We start from the raw sequence: 26,413 nt of genomic DNA on the forward strand, positions 1-26,413 counted from the left end.
CCCTTCCATACAAATTGTGGCTTACCCCAAGTTAAGCGGGTTACACTAGGGCACCAAGTCGTAGGCTGGGTGGACAGATGAATGGATGGACGGATGGACAAACGGATAGGAAAGGGCTTGCTGTACGCAAAAAACGCTTCGAAATAAATGAAGAATGGTGGCGCCCTCGCACAAATATATTCTCGAGCCGTGATGACTGCGTGATAAGATATGTAATACAAAAAATGGAATATAGTTTTTTAGTTCAATACTATACTATACCCGTTTATACTATGCAACGTATCCACTGAAAAATAACTTGGTAGATTTATTTCGTGTTACACCAATGAAGTTTCCAATTTATTGAATGTGTAGACCCGGACATATTTTATTTCTTTTCCGCAAGGACAGCAGCTGTGCTTTATTAGAGTAGCGTGTGCCCTCGCACTGACGGCTTGTAGCAGTGTGTAGCAGTATGTATGTATGTAGCAGTATGTATGTAGCAGTTGCCAGCTTATGTCTGAGATCAAAGTCTTGTTGTTTGAATTGTTTCTAACGCCGGTTGGATTATATCCCAAATCAAAATGCTTGTTATACGCATTGTCCTCTTTTGCATTCCTGAAATAAAGGAAACAGGTTCAAGTATAAATGTGCAAGCAAGAGGTACTTGGCTATGAATGGATCACTAAAAAGTGTGAAGGCAACACAATGACAAATCTAGAGCGAACACATGTGATACTCTGTCGAGAACGCCTTCACGCAAAAGCCACGGTGAAATTAGTAGTTCTTAGACGCATTTTTATATATCTTTCCTTTGGGTCTGTCTTTCAAACTGAGCTGCTGTTTCCGTGGTGCAGCGATTGCATCTGACTGCTGCAGGTTTTCTTACAGAATAAGAATAATTTATCTATCTTGAAATTTTTGCGCAAGCACACAGAGACACAGAAATAAATACACACGGTTGAAATCTAACAACTGGTTTATTGTTTAAAAAACGTTCACTTTATAACCCTTGGATCTGCGAATGTTTTTTTGAAAAATGAACCAGTTGTTAGACTGCACCCGCTTGTCTTCCTTTCCGTGTCCCTTAGTGCTTGCGCAAAAAGTTCGAGATAGATATAATCCAACTAGGCCAAATCGCAGTCTTGCTTAAGAAAAATTTGTGCCGAATGAGTTGCCCGACGTATCAGCTCAGCCCCTAACGTTTTGCGCTGCTGAGCTAGATGACCATGATTAAATTTCTGGCCATGAATGCCGCATTTATGTTGGGAGAAATGAGGCTTCTATGGCCACCTTACTTCCCTAAACATTCTTCGTAGCAGATCTTATGCTTTTATACTAAAGCGTTTCTAAAAGAAAAGTAAGTTGGAAAATAAATTGCATAAAGAATTGGATAGCTAACTTATCATACCGGTACTCGCAACATGCTTCAAATACTCAATATTAAAAAAATTTAAAATTCGTCAACAATGAAGAATATATTGTTCCGCAACTTTAACCTAACTGCCAACATAGAGTTTCTTATTAATACACTAGAGGCAACTCTGCTGCTAGAGTCATGGGAGTTGCAACGCATGGCACTTCAGGAAGCATGTGAATGATGGGTAGTACACGGATTTGCCTAATCTAGGTACTTTCGTCCCCACTTCGGTACGCGTAGCTTCAAGCTGCTTTGTTACAAAACAACGATTGGTAACACTTTATTAGTTACGCTTACACACCTTACTCTTTTGAGTGCACCAATTCAAATCGAGTCGCAAAGTTCAATATATTTTGTTCTTTTATTCGAAACAACACCAAAAAACTGGATTAAACATACCCAAAAGTGCGTTTGCAGCCCGCAATCAGGAAAAGTACGCAGATTCATGTACTACCCGTGATTCCTATGGTCGCTGAACGATCACCGTGCCAAAGTTCGCCCCTCTAGCTTGTTTTGGGTTCTCTATGACCGCACGCCCATTGCGACAAAGGCATAGTAAAGAGACTGTGAATGCAGTTGGGTGACTACTCACTATGGGTGTTTATTGGCCAATCCCCTCACTGTCTGGGAGCATAAAAAGTGAAGCAAGTGTAATAAGAGAAGACGGCGATCATCTAGCATCAATACACTAGTGAAGGCGCCTTCCCTCGTGCTCTTCAGTGTCCTTTTAAGCGAAAAATCTGGGGTCTATGTAAAGTAGTGCAATATATTTTTTTGTCAAATACCTGCATATATAAAGTTTGAACTCATTTTTCAACAAAAAAAAAAACTGATCACTGTATTGTGCAAGAAACAGTAAATTCTGAATAGTAAAATGTTACCTTTAAAGGGTCTGCCTTGTCACAAGGGATGCCGTTTGGTGCCACCGCGGCGTAATGCATGACATCATACGAACTTTCAGAAGCAGCAGCACAAAGGATGTTACACGTGACGTCTTTGTCGTCCAACTGCATGATTAAAACAACATAGGACAACTTGTCGTCGCGTGAGAACTTTCTTTAATAAAGGCAAGTTTACTCAAGGTAGTACTCTCTTTAAGGAAGGAAAGAGAGAAAAAGATGAAGAAGGGGAATGCCGGGAGGTTAACCTAAACATTAACATCCGTATTGCTACCCAGCACGGTGGGGAGGCGGCAAAAAAGATGATTTCGAGAGAAAAAAGGAGTGACGAAATAATGTGACCCCTGGAGGAAAAAAAAGCACTAAAACAGCAATCTAGCTACAATAGTTCAGAGAGGCCTGTCGATCACAAAAAGCACAGTAGCGCTCGCAGGCCTTCTTCAGTGACATTGATTCCTGACTATGGCGTTAAATTTGTTACTTCAACAGAGGTTTCATATTTTGTTAAAAACGTTATGTTCTATATGGTTGTAGAATGATGCAAAACACTGATGCATAACATAGGCAGCAACAAAGTTTGAGGCTTATCTTTCACAATGACACTTCCGACGAGTAAAAACACTCCAGAACGCTCTACAAATAAAGAGTACAGTTCTCTAACTGTAATTTCATGATTTTGAAAGTGCATGCCATGGCAAAGCGTCAGCATGAAGACATTCTTAAGCTAGGTGATGCTACAAATGTTTCTCTTGGCAGCATTACACGCGGAAATCATCACCAGTTGAAAAATATTTCACCATATATTTTTTCATGAGCTATCCACAAAATACCGTATTACGGAAGTACTGATATTTTGGCTAACAAAGCCAACTGCCCAACAAAATAGACGTATGACTATTGTGAACATTTAGACTATGGTACGTGCTAATAATATATTTCAAAAAAGTTTGAAGTTTTAAAAACGGTTCGAAAGAAAACGAAAACAAAGATTTCCATAACTTGTATGGAACTGTTATGGGTGTGTGTGCTTTCACTCGAATCCTTTACAAAAATAGCAGAAGAGCATTTCACCTTACGTTTTGTTCTAATGAAACTGTATGCGATATCTGAAAGGTTTATTCAAGATTTCTAGTTGTTCAAGAACCCGCCTGAGGCATCTGCATATTCAATGAAGGCGAAGAGGTCCGAGTGCCGGGCGTTTAGATTTAAGTGCACGTTAAAGAACCCCAGGAAAATGAAGTTTCCGGAGCGCTCAACTACGGCGTCTCTCATGATATCTTTGTTTCGGGACTTGAACCCCAGATATAATTCGCATTCACCAACGAACAAAATTTAAAAGCACTATTACCATTCGCGTTACACCATTTCTAGACTGCAGGGTCAATTTTTTGCGAATCATTTTGAAAAACCAGGGCTGGTGCTGATTGATCACAGGTTTCCTCGTTTTGTTTCACCAATTCATTTTGCTGGTGTTATCGGCAGCGCTTATTATCTGTTGGCCAAGAATCTTTCATTTTGTAGAACACCAACTTGGGTCCTTATGTAGCCTACATGACTCAGTTAGTTCTGGTGGTGTCACTTAGAACATTGCCTGCCACCACTTGCGCTCAGTCAATGTTGGTCTTATTTCTCATTCCACGGTGTACAGTGCAAGTTACTGTCTCGTCGTTTTAATTCAGTTTGAAGTTCTTTTTTTTTGTTTTTACATTGCCGCCAGCAAAAAAGGTATGAAGTGCAATGACTCTCCGCCATCTGTTTCCTTTTCTCGCTATACATTGGTATAATAATAACAATAATATTTGTGTAGGTTTAAAGTCCCAAAAAGGAACGTAAAATTGTGACATACGCTGCAGTGGAGGGCTCCGGCCATTTCGTCCAGCGGGGGTACGTTAACGAGCACCCAAATTTGAAAACATAGGCCTCAAACATTTTCGCCTCCATCGAAAATGCAGCAGCCGCTGCCGGGATTCGATCCCGTGACCGGCGGGCCAGCATCTGAGTAACTTAGCCACTAGACCACCGGGACGGGTGCCCAAATATTGTTAAGCAATCAGACATCAAATTGAGTGTCTTCTGCGCACCAACCACAACATTTTATGCAGCCTATACTTTCTTCTCTTCTCCTGATTGCAGGTACTCTTACGTTTGGCTGTCATATAACACACGCTTCCGCGAATACGAAAGGCTGAACGCTGAAAATAATGCAAATTCGCAGAGCAACTTATAGTACTTCACATTTGCCTTCTGTGTGTTATTCTATGTTCTTTCTTTTACACTTTTTACCTGACGTCAACAGTCTATTTGTGAGCATAATACCGGGTGTTTCTGGCAGGGGAAGAAATTCTGCAAACTGAATTTTGCCTTATGCATTCTGCAACTCACACTATTCCCTGATGTTTATTATGGACAGGAGAAAACTATATTCATAATCACACTTTATCGTTCTAAATAGTAGGCGAACCAATTTACACGTCGATGTCAGGTGGACGAATATGAAACCGCCAGGCCTGCGCGGAACGTGCAGCACACTTATAGCGAAAACTGCAAGAGCGGCCTTTTAAGGACTGTTTATAACACTTTGTCGGTGATGGCTGCAACCACACTTGAAAGATACCCACGACGCCATAAATCATCACACTTTTTGTAGTACACCCACGGAAACCATTTCTTGGCAATGAACGGAAAGCTACCGGGACGGATCTTTTACACATTTCCTACTATGACAAGTAGACCGGGAAGTCATGCTCCGCCCGATGCAGCAGCCATGGTAGAGAAATTAGAGTGAGGCGCTGCTTGCTGCTCAAGTACGATAAAATACCGATAAAATGGAAGTTGCCGCTCCTGTGGCGAGGCGCAAAAATAACATCGAAAACTAAAGAACAAAGCTCCGTCAAAGATCTATACGAGAATAATGTTTACGACATTTCTAACTGCAGCTATTCGCGGGATTTGAGTGTCACGAGGAATTTTTAAACCAAAAGCTTTAGATTATTCAAAATATGTGAAAATTATGTGCCTACATCCCGTGGTGACGGCATGAACCCGAGTGACGCTCAAAATCTTCATCACGTGGTGCCACCACGGTGTAATGTCATCGTGAAGCAGGAACGTATATAGGCAGAAATTTTCTTGGGGGAGCAGGAATTTGAACCATTATTTATGTAGGTTCGCGCATGTGTTTGCATTTGTGCGTGTATGTATATGCAAGCAAAATTGGAACATTTTGATAGTAGGTTTGAGCTCCCCCTCTCCTCCCCCCCCCACACACATCCACTCTTGGCTACGTCCATGTCGAGCAGTATGCTTGACGCCACATGAGCTAAACACATTCAACTCAGCTGTCACTTGACCAAAGCGGAAAGGGGGGGGGGTGAATAGCGGAGGCAGTGCAAAACGAAGTTTGCTGAAAAAATTTCAAAATACCTCAGATTCTGCCGGCAATATCAAAACCACGATAGATGCAGAGAGCTTTCGGATGTGAAAGAGACAGGATCTTTATGAACTGACAAGGAAAATAAGAGGGTGGTTGGTTTTCGTCTTCAAGGTGTCTTTGGTGAATGCGGAAGAGACCCTGTGAAATTTATTTTTAAAGGGTCTTGTTTGCCACATCATCATTTGAATAATAAATAAGACGCTAGCAATAATAAGAAGAAAAAAGATATACCTGAAAACCGGATAGAAGATAGCCTTTTGCGAGGAACTTTTCACACTTTCTCCTAATCGCTTTCTGATATTTCTCGTCATCAAGAGTGTTGGTAATCACCGTGGTAGCAGTAACCTCTGTGGCACTCGTTGTCAGTACGGGGCTACTCTCTTCAAACAAACATTTTCCACGCGTCCTGTGTAGGCAAAAGATTGATTTTAATCTGACTATAATTTTCTGTTAGCATCAAAATTTTACGTATTGTCACTCTACAAACACTTTCAACTTGGTTCCCTGTTCCTTATTTATTCCTTACCATCAGTGCCACTACAATAAATGTTTTCTTCAGCTCCCTAACATTTTCAACAAAAGCACGCACTCTTGCGTGTGTCTGCTTTACAAAATATTCTTTTTTAGAAATCCTCGCCTTATTCTAATCTTTAAAATGGAGTTTTGAAAGACCAGGATGGGGTCGCACATCGTCATAACTATATAGCCTCAGCTTCTACATCACTAGCAACTGCCATAACGGTTAATGTACAACTACCTTCAAGGCTCTGTAGGAGTACCACGAGTTTTACCTGCTAAAAATACAATTTTTATAAGCGATGCTATACTGGATGACTTCGTGAAATCGTACCATCGGTTGTTTTAAAAGCGAAGCATTGCATAGCGTACTACAGCCAAGTTTAGTATCTATCTATCTATCTATCTATCTATCTATCTATCTATCTATCTATCTATCTATCTATCTATCTATCTATCTATCTATCTATCTATCTATCTATCTATCTATCTATCCACCTACGTCTGGGTGTTCTGACAACAACCTTACCTTGGGGTAAAGGAAAATTGGTACGGGAGGAGGGGCGTAGCCAGTGAGTAGCACACCATATTCGTGCTGCCATCGAAATAGATATTTTTTGCCATGGCATGAAGAGTAAAGATAGCATTTCAAAGGAGTCCACGAACCACTGAAAAAGATTTCTGGCAACACCCCTGTATGAGAGAGAAAGATAGCTTGAGGAATATGACTCGACTGTTTGGACATGAATAATGCTACAATCCCATCACTTACGTCGTCAAATCATTTTCCGCCTGACGTGTGCCACATACCAGCGGGCTGGTGTTGACAGTTTATCTGCCCAGGAACGGCAAGAACAGACATGGATAATTTTAACGAGTGAGCATTGAGCCCCGCCGCGGTGGTCTAGTGACTAAGGTACTAAGCTGCTGACCCGCAGGTTGCGGAATTGAACCCCGGCTGCGGCGGCTGCATTTCCGATGGAGGCGGAAATGTTGCAGGTCAGTGTGCTCAGATTTGGATGCACGTTGAAGAACCCCAGGTGGCCGAAATTTCCGGAGCCTTCCACTACGGAGCCTCTCATATTCATATGGTGGATTTGAAACGTTAAAGCGCACGCATCGATTAATCAAGACTGAGCATTGAGAAAAATCTGACAGCGTCGAAACAACGAATGCAAAGAATAAATGTCATGGCCCAGCAGGAATGATACCCTTGCATTATGCGGGACAATCAAGTATTTTGCCGCAGAACCATGCCAGATCAATAAACTTTTCAAATAGACGCGAATGTTTGTGAAACGCCATTTGTCGTTGAAATTCTGGCTACCCAGTTTAATGAGCGCTACAAGTGTATTCTGGATATACAGCCATCATGTCGAGTTAGCGTCAATTGTAGTTAGGTACCATACCCTGAAGTTGATTTATGCAGCAGAATCCATGGCGACGATCCCCACTATCACCAACAATTCATATAAGCTCTTCGCTCCTGATTTTGCTGATGGCATCGTTATGCAACTCTAAACAGCTGGTTATGTAAAACATGTGTAGCTCTTTAACATATGACTGTGCGCGCGTTCTTACATTAAAAAGCAAAATAAAAAACATTTCTAGAGCCACTTCGTAACGTTTCCTAATAAAAAAATTACAACACAGTCACCTTCCATTTCCATGCTTCTCGTAACAGTGATTGCGAAGGTACGTGCGTTCTGCACAATTTTTTCAGCGTTCAGTGGCATCATACAGTACACAGGACTGTAGAAATTCATCTCTGTCGACATGCAAGCGCCTTGTATGTATATATGCCCATCTTTGCACACATTTTGCATCAATCTAATGAATACATTATGTATATGTTTTACCCGCTTTAAACGCGTGGAGCATTAAGGCCCTTAAACTGCCACATACCCTAATGATTGTCGGTATCTTCTTGTTTCATGACTTGAGACTCTTTTGTTATCAAGTGAGCCTTGCGTCAAAAAAATACTATATAACATCATCATCATTATCGTCATCATCATCATAAAATGCGAGCGCCGCTGTCAGGACCAAACCCAGGACATTCAGGTCAGCAGACGAGCATAGTAACCGCTAAACTACCACGGTTAACACTGCCCTCATGATGTTGTGACGTGAGTCCTGTGTGTAAAACAATAAGGACGCTCAGAGTATTCAAATGGTTAAACGTAATACACGTCATTCAAAATTAGCAGCGCCATCTAGTAGACGCCGTAGCAATCATCTGCGCGAACTGCCAGGCGGGGCCAGCGACACCGCGCGCCATGCCGTGCCCAGACACGCGAGACACGTGTTTTTCGCACGCTCCTTCGTGAAAGCGGCAGCGGAAGACGTGTAATTTTTCATTTTATTCATTGTGATAACTATGCCGCAACACTGCTGTTTTTCCTGTTTACAAGTCAACTTTCAGTGACCGATAGTAAAGGAAAGAAGGTACGTTATTTATTGCATGTGACAACGCTTTCGTGCTTGTTCGAATCGAGTCGGAGAAGCAGTTATTGCAAAATTTATGCAAAATCTATCCAGCTAGAATAACCACTTAGCGTCTATCAAGGCAGAGGCATATTTTTCTCTCCTGCTACAGTGTCAATCAGCTTATTTCGCAAAACTTTGGTATCGGCGTTAGTCTCGGCGTCGTTATCAGCGAGAAATTATTGTTTTGTTGTTGACTCAAAAATTTAAAAAAAATGCAAACAAAACATTTATCGTCTTTGCGAGAATCGAAGTGAGGCTATTTGAAGATGAAGCAAGTGTTCCACAGAGCTACACTATATGTTCAAAAATACTGCGAAAGAAAAGAAAAAAATTACGAATGTCTTGTTATAAAAGGAGCGTTCCTAACTTGTCGCATATTGCGGGGCAGAAGCGTAGAATCGCGCCAAGTGTCAAAAGATGTGAATTCACCAAGTGCATGTTCTAAAGGTCTACTCGTTACAGAGCGCTCAGAAAAATATTTGTTCGCCATCAGCTACACCGACAGTGTGAACAGCTTCATAGGTTTGCGTGTCGTCGTTGAGGACGCAAAGTGTGCCCTTCACTAATTACCAAAAGGGATGATTTTGGGGTGGTGGGCCCTTGGCTATGCTTGGATGAGGCACTAATGTTACTTCGAAGCGGCCAATGTTACGCTCCCAGTCGTTCGTTTCGTCACGGCACGCTTGAGGCAGGCGCCTAGAACCGGCGAAAGCAAGCAGACCAGAAGGTGAAGCGCACAAAGCCTGATTACGTTATCGTGATGTGCTGTTGAAGGCGAAGATCAAGCATGCACAGACTGTACCTCACATTACACAAATATATTTGCCAAATTAGTGGCGTGTACAGTTGACATCTCGGCTTACATGATCCTAGCGTGTATCCTAGTCCTATACATGTGGACACATCACTTTCGCCGAATGCCTGTGACGCCAGTAAGGTGAACGAACACCTTCAAGAAACGTGGGAGGCAGTGTTGGGAGGCTCACTGTGTTGTCACAAATAGACGAGAACCTGAAATTCAAGCTTTGTGAGCTTCGGACTTCATCCGCACGGCAGCTGCAAGAGGCGCATAGCTTCGCAAAGCCAAACTACTGTTGCTAGGAATCGCGTGCTTCCGATCTGAGGCGGGCGTTCAAAAAGTGTTCATCGCAGAAGAGATGTACGTCTCTAACTTCTTAGATTACCTTGTGTATCAATACGTCTTTGCTTTATTTCCCACTGTGAATACTATACCATGCGTCTGACGTCCTGCCTGCGCTACCGGTGCAGCGTTTTGCTGCATACCTTTGCCCATTTCCTTAGTCACAGGTATCTCCCCACCCTGTATGCTATAATGTGTTTCTGAAGTTTTCAAAATCATCAACGCATGGACATTTCTAGAAGTGATGAATAATAAGCCAAACAAAACTACGATTGTCCGTTTAGACTATACGGAGGCAACGTGCCGAGTTATATGCTGTTTTACTACACAATGATTGGTCACAATGTCTTGCGGTATTAATCTGCCGTGCTGATTTAGTTCTGTTCTGGTTATCTTAAACGCTATACGTGTGTGTTCAACGGATTATCTTTTTGAAATATTATGATCCCTGTTTTTGCATGCCATGGAGGCATGCATTGTCGTGCGCTCCGTGCTACTGCAAGTACTCGCAATAAAGCGCAGAATGAGTACGAAGATCTACAAATAAATAGCGCCATTTCTAGTACGGTTCCATAAATTAGCACTCCAAAACATTACATCATCTCCCAATAAAGAGAATCATGCATGCAAAGCAGAGCATAGGTTGACTGTAAGTTCCGTTCATCATGGGCACCTTGCCCGATGACAACGCGTCCTTGCGAGTAGAGCACACCATGAATTGACTGTAGTATCTGTTGCTGTTAGTCGTCCCGAACTCTTGTTTGAGCACGCATCCCACAGGGTTCATCGCTATGCCACGCGGGAGAGGAGAGAAAACGTCTGTATTCATAAAGGCATGAAGAAGAATGGCGTGGGAGGAACTTCTAGTCCAGGGTTCCTATGAAGACTCCAGTGACGAGTCGGGCCCGTGTATCATAGCTCTGGGGACCTCGGGAGGTCCATCGTGGAGAGCATCGTCCCATAGTTCATCATTACACAATAGTGAAGGAAAGCAGGTAAGTGAGGAAAGATGTTCACAGTGCAAAAGATTGAGACATGGAAGGTCACGGGCCAGTTTCCACAGCCGAAGCAACAATCTGCATACTACTGCGCGTAGATTTTATGAAGAGATACCAGATTGGGGAGGGATTTAGCCTGTAGCTGCCGTAACGCTACGGCCTCCTCTCGCGAGAAAGATGGCGGTATGGCGCTGTGAGTGTGACGGACGTTTCTATATTGACAAAGAATGTCGTTGTAAGTGAGAATAGGATCAACCCTCCCCGAAACAGCCACCTCGCTTTGCGGGGCCGCACGAAAAGAAAGTTCGTTGTTAACGGTGTGTGCGCGTTCATTGCCCGGCAGAGAGGCATGACCAAGTGTCCAGAGTAATGGATGCGAAAAGTACTGTTTGACTCAGTTAGTGGAACTTTATTGCAAATTGGGTTGTGTCGCTCTTGGAATGCCATGTCTTGATGGAAAGGCCCGACATGCCTGTTTCGAGTCTGTCAATATTAACAGCTCACTGCGAACACAAATGGCGTATTGTAATGCCAAAGCAACTCCAAGTATTTCGCCGTGAATGGCAGGCGTCCCACGCATTGAAGCTGAATCCTGCAGGTAATGGGTGTCATCTAACACTATACCGAGGTGGTAGCTTCGAAAAGTTTGGGCTGTGTCCATTTAAAAAGTATGCGATTGCGGGATGTTTTCGAGCATTTCAATGAGGTATCGTACGCCGAATTCGCGCCATCACGTGCGTTTATCGCGCGTTTGCAGATTCTCGTCCTCCTATGCCATCTCTTGATTGCTTAGAGAGAGTGACGAGGGAGGCCACAGCTGCTTACAGAGGCCGGATCGCGCTATTGCATGAGCACGTTCTGGCTCTGCTTCGGCAGTGCCACCTACAGAATCGAAAGTTGGGCTACTTATACCATGCCACCAAGATAATTAAGGACTGCACACTGCTCTGCCGTAGGCTCGGGTGTCACTCCGTTAATACCACCATGTTTCGCTGCAGAGACGTGCCTACGTTTGCCCTCATTGCTCGACAGACATGAACAGCCAAGCCTGACGAACGTTTTCGTGGCGTGCTGATGGGCTTGTTGGCGATTCGAGAAGACCATGGTTTTTTGTGTCCTTGAACTTGAGCGTGAATATACGATGTGCTTTGTGCGCTGAATATTCCCGATGTCTGCAGCTGCAAATCCAAACTGTTGGGTGAAGCTGCGTGGATAATTGTTGCGGCAAATTAACCGAAGTTCGGAGTGTTATAGTTTTCTAAGGACAGTCGAAAAATAAAATGGGAGTGTGTCGATTGTCGAGCTGATGTCGACATCCGCTTCTTCGTGATCCGAAGGTACGTCTGTCCATACTACATATTTCTAAGTCGTTTCATTGGCACAATTTGCACCATGTGCCGTTCGTGCTCTAAAGTAAAGTTGTCATGTGCGCTTCTGGTTTATTGGAGTGAGCCTCGGTATAAAATAATAAACGCGCGTGGCAGTTAGTTTTCAGAACAGGCGTCTGTCCTTCAGGGTCGGTAAACATTTTGCTATTGGTGATATGCACCGCTGACTTCTTGTAATACATTTGTTTACTTGGTTGAGAAAAATGGAAACAATGCTGTTGCAGTGGTTAGTGTATCGGCTTTGTGCATAGTATTTTTTGCCGGTGTTTCAACCGCTTTATTGCAGTATTGTAATTTTGCGCCAGTCTCGCAAGCACGTTCACTTTATGTTTCCTTGAAATTTACATTCCTGTTCACACGTAAGATAAAGCGCTTTTTTAAATGGTCTTCAGGTGAATGAGCTCAAATTGAACCTATAATCTTTGAAAACCACTGCCAAATATACCATTTCAAGAAGGGCATAGCAGCAGAAGTGTCCACGAAGACTACACAATTTATTGTAAACCCAATACTAACACTTTTCAAGGCCCTAAGTTATATGATTGACTCCTCACCAGTGCGAGAGGTGCAAGGAGTAATCAAACACACCGGATCGAACTTGACAAAAGCGCAATGATAAGTAGGCGTAAACTGAAAGTCGGATACCGCGTGCTGAGTCCGTGCTTCAGCGCAGCAAGATGGGCGCACACCACCTTGCGAGGCTTGCGAAAGGGGACTGTGTAAATCTTTGCAATTAATTTTAGTGTGACAGCATTGATTTACTGCGGACGTGCGCAGTACTGTCTGTGGCACTGTTCATACACTTGTAATTAGGTGAGCACTTGTTTTCATTGATCTGCGACACAGTCAAACTAATGTTCATTAATCATGCTTCCTCGCGCATGCACGATGTCGGCCATCTGTTCTAATATGTATGTTTTGCAATATACCATTATGTAAGCGCAGCTTGCATATGAACAAAGAAACTAAAATGAGGAATAAAACATAAGGTCGTAGACCGCTTTTGCGCTTACTGGTCATTTCGGTACCTAAACACAATGCCAATCTTGTTCACACAGTGCGCGTCGGTGTTTGATTTTTCTTCGTTTATGTAACTGATAAATTGAATTAAAGTTAGTGCTACCTCGTTGTCCTTGTTCACTGATCAGAGGATGAAGCTTTTGGAAGTCATCGCAGAAAAAAAGATGAACAACCGGCAGCTAGCATCATAGGGGCTGCGTTATGCGACTGGTTACGTTCTTGTGGCCAACAAGGCATTGTGAATCAAGCCTAAGGAATTGTTGACAGATGCCGCTCTACATTTTGAATGTCCTGTATTACTTCTCGCTCTGATGGCATTCATACTCTGTTGTAATTCGTTTGTGTGAGCTTGGCCATCACCTCAGTTTCTCAAAAGTGGCTGACGTTCTTGTTGCGCACGCATAACGAAATTCATTTTTTGGTATAAATGCATGCTGCGTAATAATTGTTGTGGTACTTCAGGTTCTTTTTTATTCATCAAGTATTACCTATCACGTGTACTTCATACCACTAGGTAACAAACCATTTTGAGTAGTCGTGAAACGTTCTGAAAAAATTTTTACGAACGTATGTGATCAGAATCTTGGCCGTTCATTTAACCTACACCTTGACTCGTTTCATCGCCCTCGTTCATACGATGGCTATAAAAGCACAATTTCGATTCCCCAGCTGATATTCCTTTCTGAGGTCACTGAGGTCACTTTGTATCAGGGAATAAAAGGTGTCGAAGGTCGACAAAACATGGTCAAGCATCGCTGTTTGATGAACCGTAGTGGACCAAGGTTCATGGAACCCTACCGGTTTGATTGCACCACCATAAGGACCTCATTTTTTTCTAAATAAGTTATGCTACACATTACGACGCACGTGGTTGGCATAGATAAGACTTAGCCATCCAAAAACACATCATAACATGCAGCCTAACACAGACAATCAGGAAAAAGGAGGCACGCCACACCAAGCGAACCAAGGCCACCATGAAGGCAAGAATGCACACGTGACTGATCCCGGATATACTTCAATTCAGAACTAATCAAATCACTTGCTGTACTTGCACGATCTGCGACTCGGAGTGTAAAAAGTACTGTGTTATTTTTTGGCTTTTATTAAATCAATGTATATAAGGAGAGGTTGGTGCCAAAGTGAGGCCTCCGGCTACATTTATTCTCTTGCACATAAATCCACATCGCATGCTTTGTAGCAAACACAAGGCTAGACATATGTACAGAGCACAACGCTTGCGCAATGAGTGCAAGTTTTAAATACTCAGTGTTCACACCACACAGAAATGTGTCCACACTACACAGAAATGCGTGCACACTACACAGAGTTTGTAAAAGCACAAGTAATCACGCCATTTTAAGTGTTCACACAAAACATGAAAGCTAAATAAGATGTCTAAGGTGATCTTGTCGCTTAAGTACTGAACTGTTTTCAGAAAGGTTTTCCAAAATATTTTCTTTATGTCTGTACACGTATTATCCTGGTGCCAACGAAAGCAAACGCTGTGTATGATCTCTTCGCGTGACCTTACACTTACGTTGTATGCTCGTGTCCACGGTGGCCGGTAGTGCAGCACAGTCTCTTAGGAGACCTTTGCCGGTCGTTTGAAAACTGCGTTTTCAAACGACCGGCAAAGGTTATGGACAATAGTGCGCCTAATTATTTCGGAATTAGTTTATCTATTTCTGAGTGAAGAAGAAAAAAATTACGTCTGGGCAGCTATATTTTCTTTGCCTTACTCCTTTGATAGCTACGGTATATTATAATAGTTGTACAATAATATATTGTTCTTCACAAGTCATAATTTAATGGAAAACTTACGTAAGCAGATATAAAAAAATACGAGGAATGCACAATTTATCATAATGCAGGTAATACGAACACTTACTTGAGGAACGTTGATATCGCTTCTCTGCTGCAGTTAGAAAAACGAGCCCGAATTTCGCCCACTGCTTGTGGGACCATTATGGTTCCGGCGTTGCGTGGGCAATCTGGCGCGAATTCACTTCCGTCATGTGAAGAGCCTATCCTGTGGTATAGAAAAGACGATGTGTGATTTCTGCAGAAAATATACAATCACAATTCAGTCACAACCCAAAAATACTTAAATAATTACCAAGCTAAGCCTGGCGTGTTTATTCTTCCTACTTTAAGCACCTAAAACAAACATTGAAACTGCACAAGCGCACCAATTATGATTGTTATGAAAGGAATGTAAATGAATAAAAGAAATAAGATTAGGTAAAAAGATTTGCATCAGTGCCTTATAACCTTGACCTCGTGCTGCTTTTTGGGCTGATCGACAATCTATAGAAGTATTTCTGGTCTCTAGGTAAAACTAATTATGAATTATAAATAGAAAGTTGTTATGCAAATATGAAATTTTTTCTGGAGTTTAGTAGTACAGATAGCCATGCAATTGAAATTACGCATCAAACGCTTTCAGCTTCCATCGTCGACGATCCTCAAAGTACCTCTAGTGAAAGGCCAGCGCCACTACCATTCACTGAATGGCGGAAGTAAAGACATTTACCAACTCTTTACACTTGCTCCCCATGGCCACACCCTTGGTTCACAGAAGTGCACATGACAATGGTATTCGGGGCATGCATTTACTGTTGGGCGCCACGCGACGTGAAACGAGATCAACTGCACGTGGCGTTACACGATAGTTCCCTTGAGTGCTCTACGCTCGAAAAACGACGTGGCTATGAGAGTCATCGTGAGAGGAACACCATATAAATATATACCAATGGGTTTCTGTAACACTCAGCTGAATCTAAGACATGAGGCGGTATTATTTGACTTGGTGCAGTTTGCACCCATCAAATATTATCGCCCTCCTGAACAGTAATCGAACTCGCGTCCTCAAGATCGACTGTTAGATGAACTAGTTAAACGTGCATGAATTTTCGCACATACATTGAGAACTTTTGTCGTGGTGAATTATACTGCGCGTGGGCTTGTACTTACAAATGTCCTATTTCATGAGCAACACTCATCGCCCCTGTATATTTGTTTCCGTTGTCGGCAGCAATAACGACATTGTGTGTAGTGCAGGCTCCTTTTGTGAAAGCAAGACCTGTTAAAAAAAGCACAAACACCTTATGCATTTGTGTTTTTAGAAGAAGTGAATAACGATTTAGAATATTTGGTACTGTACTATGGGAGAGCAGAAAGCCGTCCCGCGATTTTACGTTTTTGGTATGTAATAATGAAAAAGTGCGTTTCCTATGCATTTAGTGTGACCTCTAGGCATATATGCGAAGTAAATGCGGATGATGGGATACAACAGTGTGCAGGGCATCATCAATTGGGGCATTTTATTTTGTTCTGGTTAAGAGCCTCGTATTTTGTTTTTGTTTACCTTTTGTTCTGTTATATGCTTGAATTGGTGATCGTTCAATGTTGGTGATTTTTTTGGTGTTGCGATGTTTTATTTTGCTTATTCTGGTGAACACCCATTCGCTAACCTATTTCCTGTGTTACATATATTTACATTTCTGCATCTGCTGCATGTGCCGTGCGGCAGTTTATGAACGGATCAATATTTTGCAGTCTCAAGGTTCCTTGACCCTAAAATTCGCGACCATGAAAGGTTGATTAAAGGACCGTCTTATTTTTTGAATAACAGAGAGTTGAGCTACTTCCTACATATATTTAAAAGGTGCAAACAAACGCCGACTAACAACTGAAATGGCACATATCGGTTGAAAACGATATAGACACGAATACTTATCACCGCACGCCCAGGCAAAAGGCGATGCCCATGATCCTGGTATGATTTGAGTCTTGGTGAGAAGTTTTTTTCGCGGAGTTTGCGTTGTTTTTTACACCACTTATCGATGATAGCATTATGCATGCGCTATCACTAAAATCAATATGCTAGGCCTCAATTATGAAAACGTGTTTTTTTATTCCTGTAGCTCTGAAGAGCGGTAGAAGAGGCAGAAGAATAAAAACTGCGAAAGCAAACGCGCTCATAGGCAAAAGTCGGATGTATGCAATAAGGGACAAGGAAGGCAATCTGATAAACAATATGGATAAGATAGTGTAAGTGGCAGAGGAGTTTTACAGAGAGCTGTACTGAAGCTGACATGACCAGCATGATATCGAAAAAATGCCATAATAGCCCACAGAATTACTGCATCCTACCATGAACGATATGGGAAGTAAGGACGGCCTTAAAAAATGCAAAGGGGCAAAGCCGCGTGTGAGGGTAAGGTAACAACAGACCTGCGGAAAGACGGCGCAGAAATTACGTTAGAAAAGCTGGCCACCTTATACACAAACTGTCTCTTGACGGCAAAGGTACCAAAATCTTGGGAGACCACCAATATCATTCTAATACATAAGAAAAGGGACGTCAAGGGCTTGAAAAATTAAAGTCCGATCAGCTTACTGTTTGTTCTCTACAAACCACTCACAAAGATATTAGCTAATAATGTTAGGGCGACATTAGAGTTGAATCAACCAAAGAACCATGCAGGACTTCGTAGAAGCTACTCCACAATAGACCATATTTAAACTGCCAGTCTGGTAAGAGAGAAATGCTCGAAATACAACAAACCCCTACACATAGGAATAATTAATTACGAGAAGGCGTCTGACTCAGTCGAGCCATCAACAGTAAAACAGGCACTACGCTTTCAAGGTATCGACGAACCCTGATTGATTGATTGATATGAAGGGTTTATCTTCCCAAAACCACTATATGATTATGAGAGACGCCGTAGTGGAGGGCTCCGGAAATTTAGGCCACCTGGGGTTCTTTAACGTGCACCCAAATCTGAGCACACGGGACTACAACATTTCCGCCTCCATCGGAAATGCAGTCGCCGCAGCCGGGATTTGAACCCGCACCCTGCGGGTCAACAGCCGAGTACCTTAGCTACTAGACCACCGCGGCGGGGCTATCGACGAACCCTACATAAACATACTGGAAGAGATGCACAGTGGATCTAGAGCTAACATATAGTTCTCAACAAAAACAGTTACAGAATCCCAATAAAGAAGGTTTTTAGCATGGAGACGCGATCTCTCCAACGCTGGCCACGTTGGGCTTACCTGAGATTTTCAGGGCCCTAAATTACCTTCACGAGTAACTCAGGAGACGAACTACAGCTCATGATTATTAAAACAAGAGAGTAGGTCAATATGCACAAATTCATAGTAATGTGCTACAGTCTTGGCAGAAAAATTGCTTTTCGATAACCGGAGAGACGCTACAAGTTGTAAAGGATTATATCTACTAAGCACGGGTAGTAACCGTGGAGCCGACCATCAGAGTGAAATAATTGGGAAAATAAGGATTGGTGGATCACATTCGGCAAGTATTTTCAAATCATGCATGGTAATCTACCACTAACCCTCAAAGGAAAAGTAAATAACCGCTGCATTTTGCCGGTACCTACCTACGAATAAAAAACTTGGATGCTTACAAAGACGGTTCAGCTTAAATTGAGGACAATGCAGTGAGCAATGGGAAATAAATGATAGGTGTAACCTTAGGAGACAAGAAGTGAGCAGAATTGGTGAGGGAACAGACATGGGTTAAGGATAGTATAGTTGAAATCTAGACGAAGAACTTAACATGAGCTGGGCACGTGGCACGAAGGCAGGATAACTGTTGGTGATCAAGGGCGACTAACTGGAGTCCCAAGGAAGGCAAACTCATGAAGGGGAGACAAAGTTAGGTGGGCTGATGAGAATTTAATGCTGGCAGGTATAACGTTACAGCAGAAAGCACCAGATCAGATTGACTGGGGGATCATAAGAAATGCCTTTGCCCTGCAGCGGGCGTAATCAGGCTCATAATGATGAAGAGCTCTAAAGGACTATGAATTTTTAATATTTCAACATGCCTTTAAAATTAGATGTTGTAAGTGCAGATTAGTAATTGACCTTCCGCTAAATATCTATCATTCTTCGTTTATGCCTGGTAAACACACTGGTATTTCTGTCCTGTGTTAACCAGATAGCATGCCGCATTTTAGTGAGTACGAGGTTGTGTTATCGTATAGATTTTCAAAACTTTTGAAGTTATTCTGCACCTGCCCTGCTACTTTAAATTTGTCTTATAGACAGCACAGGGGTCGTGACCAGCTGAACAATAAACTGTCTTGCTTTAATGCGGAAAACCAAAGCTTCAAATTTCGCCAACTTCATGCATTACATAGTTTATGTATTGGGTTATGTACTGCGAATAATTACGTTACGCTACTTAAGTAAGAAACACACAATACCATGTGATAAAAATGTAGAGCCATCTGGCCGTCTGTGTATCATGTCCCTCCTGAAATTAAAAAGACAAAAAAAACACCGTAGATTTTGTTATGCATTTACCTAAGACGACTTGAAAACTAATGCCATCTTTTTTTTCTTCTCATTCATTGTGTCCATTCTACCCCGCCACCCACCGGTAGTTTTCCGCAGCTAACATGGTTTCCCACTGCTTGCGGGATTGGAAACGTTAAAGGGTTTTTGCGCCTGACTTGGGTTTCCACTGCGTGTTCGCTCAACCCACCGTTGACATAGCCAAGCTGTCCTGTGATGACGTAATCATGCGTCACCACGCGACGTCCTTGTGTAGCGATGTCATTTTGACATCACAGAGATTGAAATGAGATGTGTCATTTTTTGCGTCGTTTGTATTGGTGGTGACGCCACAGAAGGCCGGTGAATTTTTGCATCCGATCATGTTTGTAAGACTCTCGCCTTTATGCTCACTTAATTTTGCCATAACAAAGCACAGCGCATTCTAAGTCACGTGTATCATACGTAGTCAAGATTCCCAAAAGCCCTACCAAATAAAAATAATAATTGTTCAGAATAAACCACCGGCACAGTTGAGATATAATTGTATTTCTTCTGAAAGGATGCACTTCTTTTGTTTAGATTAACTTATTGTGTTGCAACAAAGTAAACATTTAAAAAGAAAACATTTTGACGAAGATTATTTACTTGTAGGCAGCACGATTTGCGATTTTGCACCTCAAGAGATTTATAACAGCAGGTGCTAATCTAAAATACTTCCGGAAAGCGTGTTTTTTTTCAAGCCTAATCAGTCATAGAAATTTCAGATTTTCCGAGAACAATAAGTACAGAAAGACACAAGAACTTTAATTCGGCACGGGACGATACCATACGAGAACTACAGCTTACAGCTTTGCTCACAAAAAAAGTAATACCGATTCGTTTTAGCAGGTTAACAATTGGGGGAAAATAGGTATTCTGATGGTCTCCTAAATAATGAAGACTTTTGAAACTATCAAACTCATGTTCTTTTTTAGGCGCGAAACTGGTGACGACCAATGTGTAGTTTGTCTATTTCACTATCAGCGCATACCATGCTTGTGGTATGCGCTGACAGTGTCTAGCGCATACCACAAGTGTGGTACGCGCTAGACACTCTCAAGGAAATTTGGTGGAAATATTTGATGGTGTTGCTGACGACGATGAAGAGTTATGTTTAGCGCTAGTATTAGGGAGTTGTACCTTTGTACTTTTTGTTGACGTACTCGTTACGCTATCCGCATTTCGTGACGCCTGGCTGTTCCTTTGCTGTTCTGAAGGGCTTTATTACACACATTATGCGATTTGTTTCTTGACACGAAGATCGCTTAGGGTCAGTTTGCAATGAAGTTGTGAATTTTCATGATGCAGTTCATTTCTAAAGAAAACAATCGCAAAAGAATTCCTAATTACAACTCTTCGTGTAAGATTCCTACGCCTTCAAGAAGACTATTCACAACAATGCGTCATAAAATATAAGTAGATCTTTTTTCATTATAGAGGAGCAGCATTATTGACAGACATGCTGAGCCACGTCACTCGACAAGGCTCGTTTTCCGAGAAGAAGCAGCCAATATGCATTGTGCTGTTTAGACTTTTGACAACGTTTCAGAGCGGCTTGAACTTCCGAAAATGTGTGTGTACCGAACTTTTGAAGGTTATTTGGATTATGTTAAATTGTGTCTTGCGCATGTGGGCATCCGAGCATATTTTGAAATTATAATATGAGTAGATATATGCGACATATCATTGCATTATTCCGATTCATTACAGAAAAAAAGCACCTGCGTAGCTTAGTGGTATAATACTGGCCTGGCACGCAGGAGACTCTGATTTCTTGTCCTTGGTGTTTTTTTTTTAAACAATAGTCTTTCTTGGGGACCTTTGACGACCCAATATTAGTCTATCTATCTGTCTGTATGTACCATTATCCGTTTGTCCACGCTAACGATACCCCAAAGGGCACAAAACGATACCTCGAACGGACAACCCTATCCGCAGAGCCAACCAATATTGCTCAAGTTTCAGCGTTTATAGTTGTGCGATTGTCAATAAGAAGCAGTTATTGCGCATATCTGAGGCACTATAACCACACGTGTTATATTTTGTAAGAGTGCATTTATACTAGACAAGGCACACATAAGTAATTATAAAGACCGTAGCGTTTATCACGCTGCGCTGACAATGCAACGCGATGCCTAAAAAGGCAAGTGTGTCCAACGCTTTTCTAATACGACACAGTGGTGGCACCTGCCCTTCGCTTTGAGTTCTACACCTTGTCGCCTCCGAGACAGGCGCGCATGTTTCTCCGTGGGCACGCACGCCTTCCTTTGTTTTCTAAGATAACTGCCAGATGGCGCTCGTGTCTAACGTGCCTCGACGCGCTCTTTCGCCTTCGCTGCATGGATCGAGACTCTGTAACGCAGCGCTTTCAGCATACAATTCACCAAATTTCTCGCTCAGAACATCAAATAAACGTTTTGTTCGCTCTCTCCACACGCAAGATTATTGTCTTTCGATGACATTTGCAGTGAAACATGAAGAGACGAGGCCATTTTTTTATTATTTACTGAATTGTTTTCTCATTTCGGACAAACATAGTTACGGACACCGGCACATGAGGTGGACAACAATGGCGCCAGTGACCCTTTTTTGTGATCTCATGACAGCTTTCGCTGTAAAAACATGGCTAGAAGCATTTAGCCAGGACAAGACTAAGGTCATCGTAACCTACCAAGAAGTTTTTTTCTGTAGTTGGAAAGAAGTGAATCGTCACGATGACAATTATTGCGCTAGATTACTTGAGTGAATATGAACTTGCACTACACAGAAGTACTCCTCTCTTTAGCGATGTCTTAATTTTTCTGCATCATAAAACTCACCCAACCAAATAGATTACAGCGTCTGCGCGCTGCATTTCAATGTTCGACTTTGCGTGATTTGCCACATTCCTCAGGGTCTTGGGAGCGTCCACAATATTGCCGTCTGTAAAGACCGCGTAGTCATCGTCCGGAGTCTGTAAATTGGTGTGCTTGTTTCATAAAACTGGCCTATGCAAGCCACCTACAATACCTTTATTTCAATCGTTCTCAAAACCATCTTGCCGGGAGGGTTCAGTTGCTGTAAAATTTGAGTTACCTGGAGTGAAAAGAAGTGTAACAGTTAGTTTCACGTGATATACCGTATGCGAGATAGCAAACTTAAACAACTCTAGAAAATGGTGCCTGCCAATGGGTAGAGCTCATAAGTGTTAATCTGCATATAATCTTCCAAACTTCAAGGAACAAGAAACCGTGGCTACGAAGCCGCCATCTTGGTTGTTAAAAAAAAAGCCGGGCTTTTGTTATACTTGAGGTAGTGCAAAGCTTTGACGTTTCTCTAATAATGGAACGTTGGCGCAATACAAATGGAAAGTATGGATGCTCTTTGAAGCACGATATTGAATGTACTCCGCGGCAAAATTATTATGCATGCCTAGATTATGTGTGTTGTCGCAGAATACCAAGTACGGCTGTATGCACAGTGTTGTGTGACACGTAATAGTGTGTCCCAAACTAACCAGTCACGACCAAGCGTTCACATAAACTCCTTCAAATGCCCTGACTACGTGGGATTTGGGAAAACATTCGATACACGATTGTTACCACATAATAGTAAGCTGTGAGTGTTTCTTCTACAGCGCCTAAACTAGCGAAAAAACTTAAAGTGCTGGCAACTTTGATGAAGACACTAATGTCGACACAACATTTCGTTAAAATCAGAAAAAGCTAAGCAGCCGGTCATTGCAAAAAGACGCACTGAGTGTGTTACGGAAGAAACTACAAATATGAATGAGAAAAATTGTGTGAGGGGTATGAACGAATTATGTTTCACTTACCACTTCCATGACAAATGCTGCGTATTCCTTTGCATTGTTGCCCCGTCTTTCTGTGCGATTTACAAGTTCGCTCTCAAGAATCAGGTACGTCTCCACGACAAATGGACGAGATGACGGCGGAGGTTCTGTCAAGAGGTGGTGATGTGTTGCAATGTGTCGTGCAGAAATTTTTTTCAAAAATTACATTTTTAAAATCAGTTGATGTACTGGTTGGGCTGGTACAAACTAATTCAATGCTCGCGTAATACTGGCACCAACACCCTAAAACTATACAAACTATAGATGGCCACAGCTAGACTTCAAATAATCTTTTTTTCCGCGTATAGTGTACCGCAGGTTGCGAGATCGAATCCCGGCTGCGGCGGCTGCCTTTTCGATGGAGGCAGAAATGTTGTGAGCCCGTGTGCTGAGATTTCGGTGCACGTTAAGGAACCCCTGGTGGTCAAAATTTCTGGAGCCCTCCACTACGGCGTCTCTCATAATCATATGGTGATTTTAGGACGTTAAACTCAACATATCAATCAAAAATAATCAATATCAATATCAATCAATAAACGTATAGGGTGTATACATAGGTTCAGTGTGCACACGCAGTTACCTTGTAACAGAGAACGTTCCTCAAATAAATTTCACCGCCACCTATCTGTACCGCACGCCTACACGGAGTTTCGGGTACACTGATAGCCGAATTACACCTCGCCCCCCCCCCCCCTTCTTTTTTTTGGCAACACACCGAATGGTTCTGACACGCGCGTCCACTTTTGAAAAAAATACATCTTATTCTGCCACTGGGGTTGATTCATTTCATTCAAGCAAGCTGAGAAATGCAGCACTTTCGCAAGGCTAACAGGACTGTATAATTATTTTCAAATACATTGAAACATTCTTATTCTGCCCATCTGTATAAAATTACATTCATAGAGAACAATCTAAGCCCAACATTTATATAACAGCATAAACTGTATAAGTATACACCGAACTCCTGCGCCATGAAATTATTAGCCTGTGAAAGAGAAACTCATTTCTTTTACCGTAACGGTGTGCGAAAAAACTTAAAATGGGTGGTTTTTCAAGTGAGAAAACGTGCGTCTTATGGCTACTCACTGTATAAGTGTATAATTGTACTCACTGTATACATGTATAATTCTTATTTTGTGAATACATGCTGTTTTCGAAATGTTGCGAGAATACATTATACTCTTTTTATATAAAAAAAGATGCGTAATGCTTCATGATACCGTTGTCGTAAGAATACTGATGCGTGTAGCCATATTTACCTGTAATAAAGCCGCGAAGAACAGCCCCCTTCAAGATCAGATGCATAATTGTGTATCCTAGCAGCAATCGGTGATACATCGATTTTTAGAGTAAGACAGCTTGACGAATAACTAACTGTAGGATAAGAAGATAGTATACCATGTCATTATTACGCAAATATCGCATACATATATACGGTGTCATAATGCGTAGTAACAGCGTCTGTAAAGTTGCAGTGGCTAAGTTCTGTAACCACAGGTGCATTTCACTAAGTGAAGTTAGGGAAATACATGGCCCGCTGCGTTTGTTCCTACAGACTAGAACGTCACAGTTAATGGATGGGGTTTTCTATTAGAAAATGCCGTGAAAATGGCAGCCGCCTAAAATAATGGCACAAATCACCAAAGTTTTGGGACATGTGAGTAGATTCATACCCTCTTGCACGCTATCGATTACGATCTATACCAACTTGAAACGCCGCCTCATACGTGGTCTGTGGGAAATAATGAAGTTCCGTGTGATGAAATGTCAGCAGACCGAAATGTAGACTTATTACTAAGCTTTATCTTTCGCTTCATTTGCTCATTTGACATTCAACCGTCTCGAGGCAGCGATGACACCCAGGGTGACATTTCAATTACAATACTGTTTCTTTGACTGTGCTCGTAAGTTTCTGCCCACTGAGCTCATTTATTGGCACATTTAAAGGCGAAAGACTTAAGTGTCTCATCAAGCGCGTCAATTAGGTTGTCAACGTTTTTTTACGAACATCAGGTTATAGCACCATCTCGATTTGGTTTCAGGCCTGGCCTCTCAATTCAAAGTGCGCTGATTCATTAAAAAGAGTTAATATTAAAAATATAGAAACATGAAGATTAACGTTTGGTGTCTTAAAAGACTTCTCCAAGGCCTTCGATACTGTAAATCATGCAACATTACTGCAAAAGTTAGGGCTATGGCATTCGCGATGTCGCCTTAAGTTTAATTGAAAGCTTTTTGACTGACCGACACCAGTGTGTGTCAATAATCAAGGAACTATCCCCACAAGCAAAAATAACACATGGCGTACCGCAGAGTAGACTACTCTGCTCACTTTTGTTTATTATTTTTTAAACAATATCACAAGAATAAACACATCGATATTGTATGGTATTTATGCAGATGAGACAAGTTTTTGTTTTCCGGAATGAACATTGACAATATCAAATATCATTGGCAAATGATACGTTAGGCAAGCTTTACACGTGAACAGTAAAAAACTCCTTACGTAAAAACCATTCTAAAACTAAAGCTGTTATCTTCAGAGCCAGATCTACATCATGTTCAATACTTCATTTTTTTACCTAAATACTGTGAAAATTGAATTTTTCCGTCTGCAAAGAAGCTAGGAGTTGTGTTTCACGAACATATGTATTGGTAGCATCACACGGATTGCATAAACTTTGTAGAACAATGGGAATTCTCAGAAAAGGTCAACACATATTACCAGAACAGCAAAAACCTATGATATATCATGCCCTATTTACTCCCCACTTACGCTATTGTCATTTATTTTGTGGAACCGAGACAAAAATGTTATTGCATAACTTGATCATATCACAAAAAACGCAATACGTGTCACCTCAAATAATTCTTACAATGTGCAACGTCCGATTCTTTCACAAGATTGAAGATCTTAAAAATTTAATTCCTCTATGA

The 26,413-nt window shown here is 41.9% G+C and overlaps 1 protein-coding gene and 1 long non-coding RNA gene across 3 annotated transcripts in view; one reads left to right on the top strand and one right to left on the bottom strand.

Annotated features, from left to right (window-relative positions):
• The window catches only part of LOC142768449 (uncharacterized), a 136,909-nt gene that overhangs the window by 6,293 nt on the left and 104,203 nt on the right, over window positions 1-26,413 (top strand). The window lies entirely within an intron of this gene.
• On the bottom strand, window positions 285-24,920 carry LOC142768446 (venom metalloproteinase antarease-like TpachMP_B). Of its 2 annotated transcripts, XM_075870421.1 has the most exons (10): window positions 24,736-24,920; window positions 23,459-23,583; window positions 22,654-22,719; window positions 22,464-22,597; window positions 19,533-19,582; window positions 16,261-16,369; window positions 15,176-15,316; window positions 5,963-6,137; window positions 2,281-2,406; window positions 285-597 (listed from the first exon to the last, which is right to left on the bottom strand). In XM_075870421.1, the coding sequence occupies exons 1-10, from the start codon at window positions 24,812-24,814 to the stop codon at window positions 571-573; spliced, it is 1,032 nt and encodes a 343-aa protein (XP_075726536.1). In that variant the 5' UTR covers window positions 24,815-24,920; the 3' UTR covers window positions 285-570. The 2 variants fall into 2 exon arrangements, with proteins under 2 accessions (XP_075726536.1, XP_075726537.1); XM_075870422.1 differs by lacking the exon at window positions 5,963-6,137.

Source organism: Rhipicephalus microplus, chromosome 8, assembly GCF_043290135.1.
Source record: "Rhipicephalus microplus isolate Deutch F79 chromosome 8, USDA_Rmic, whole genome shotgun sequence".
NCBI classification, from domain to species: domain Eukaryota; kingdom Metazoa; phylum Arthropoda; class Arachnida; order Ixodida; family Ixodidae; genus Rhipicephalus; species Rhipicephalus microplus.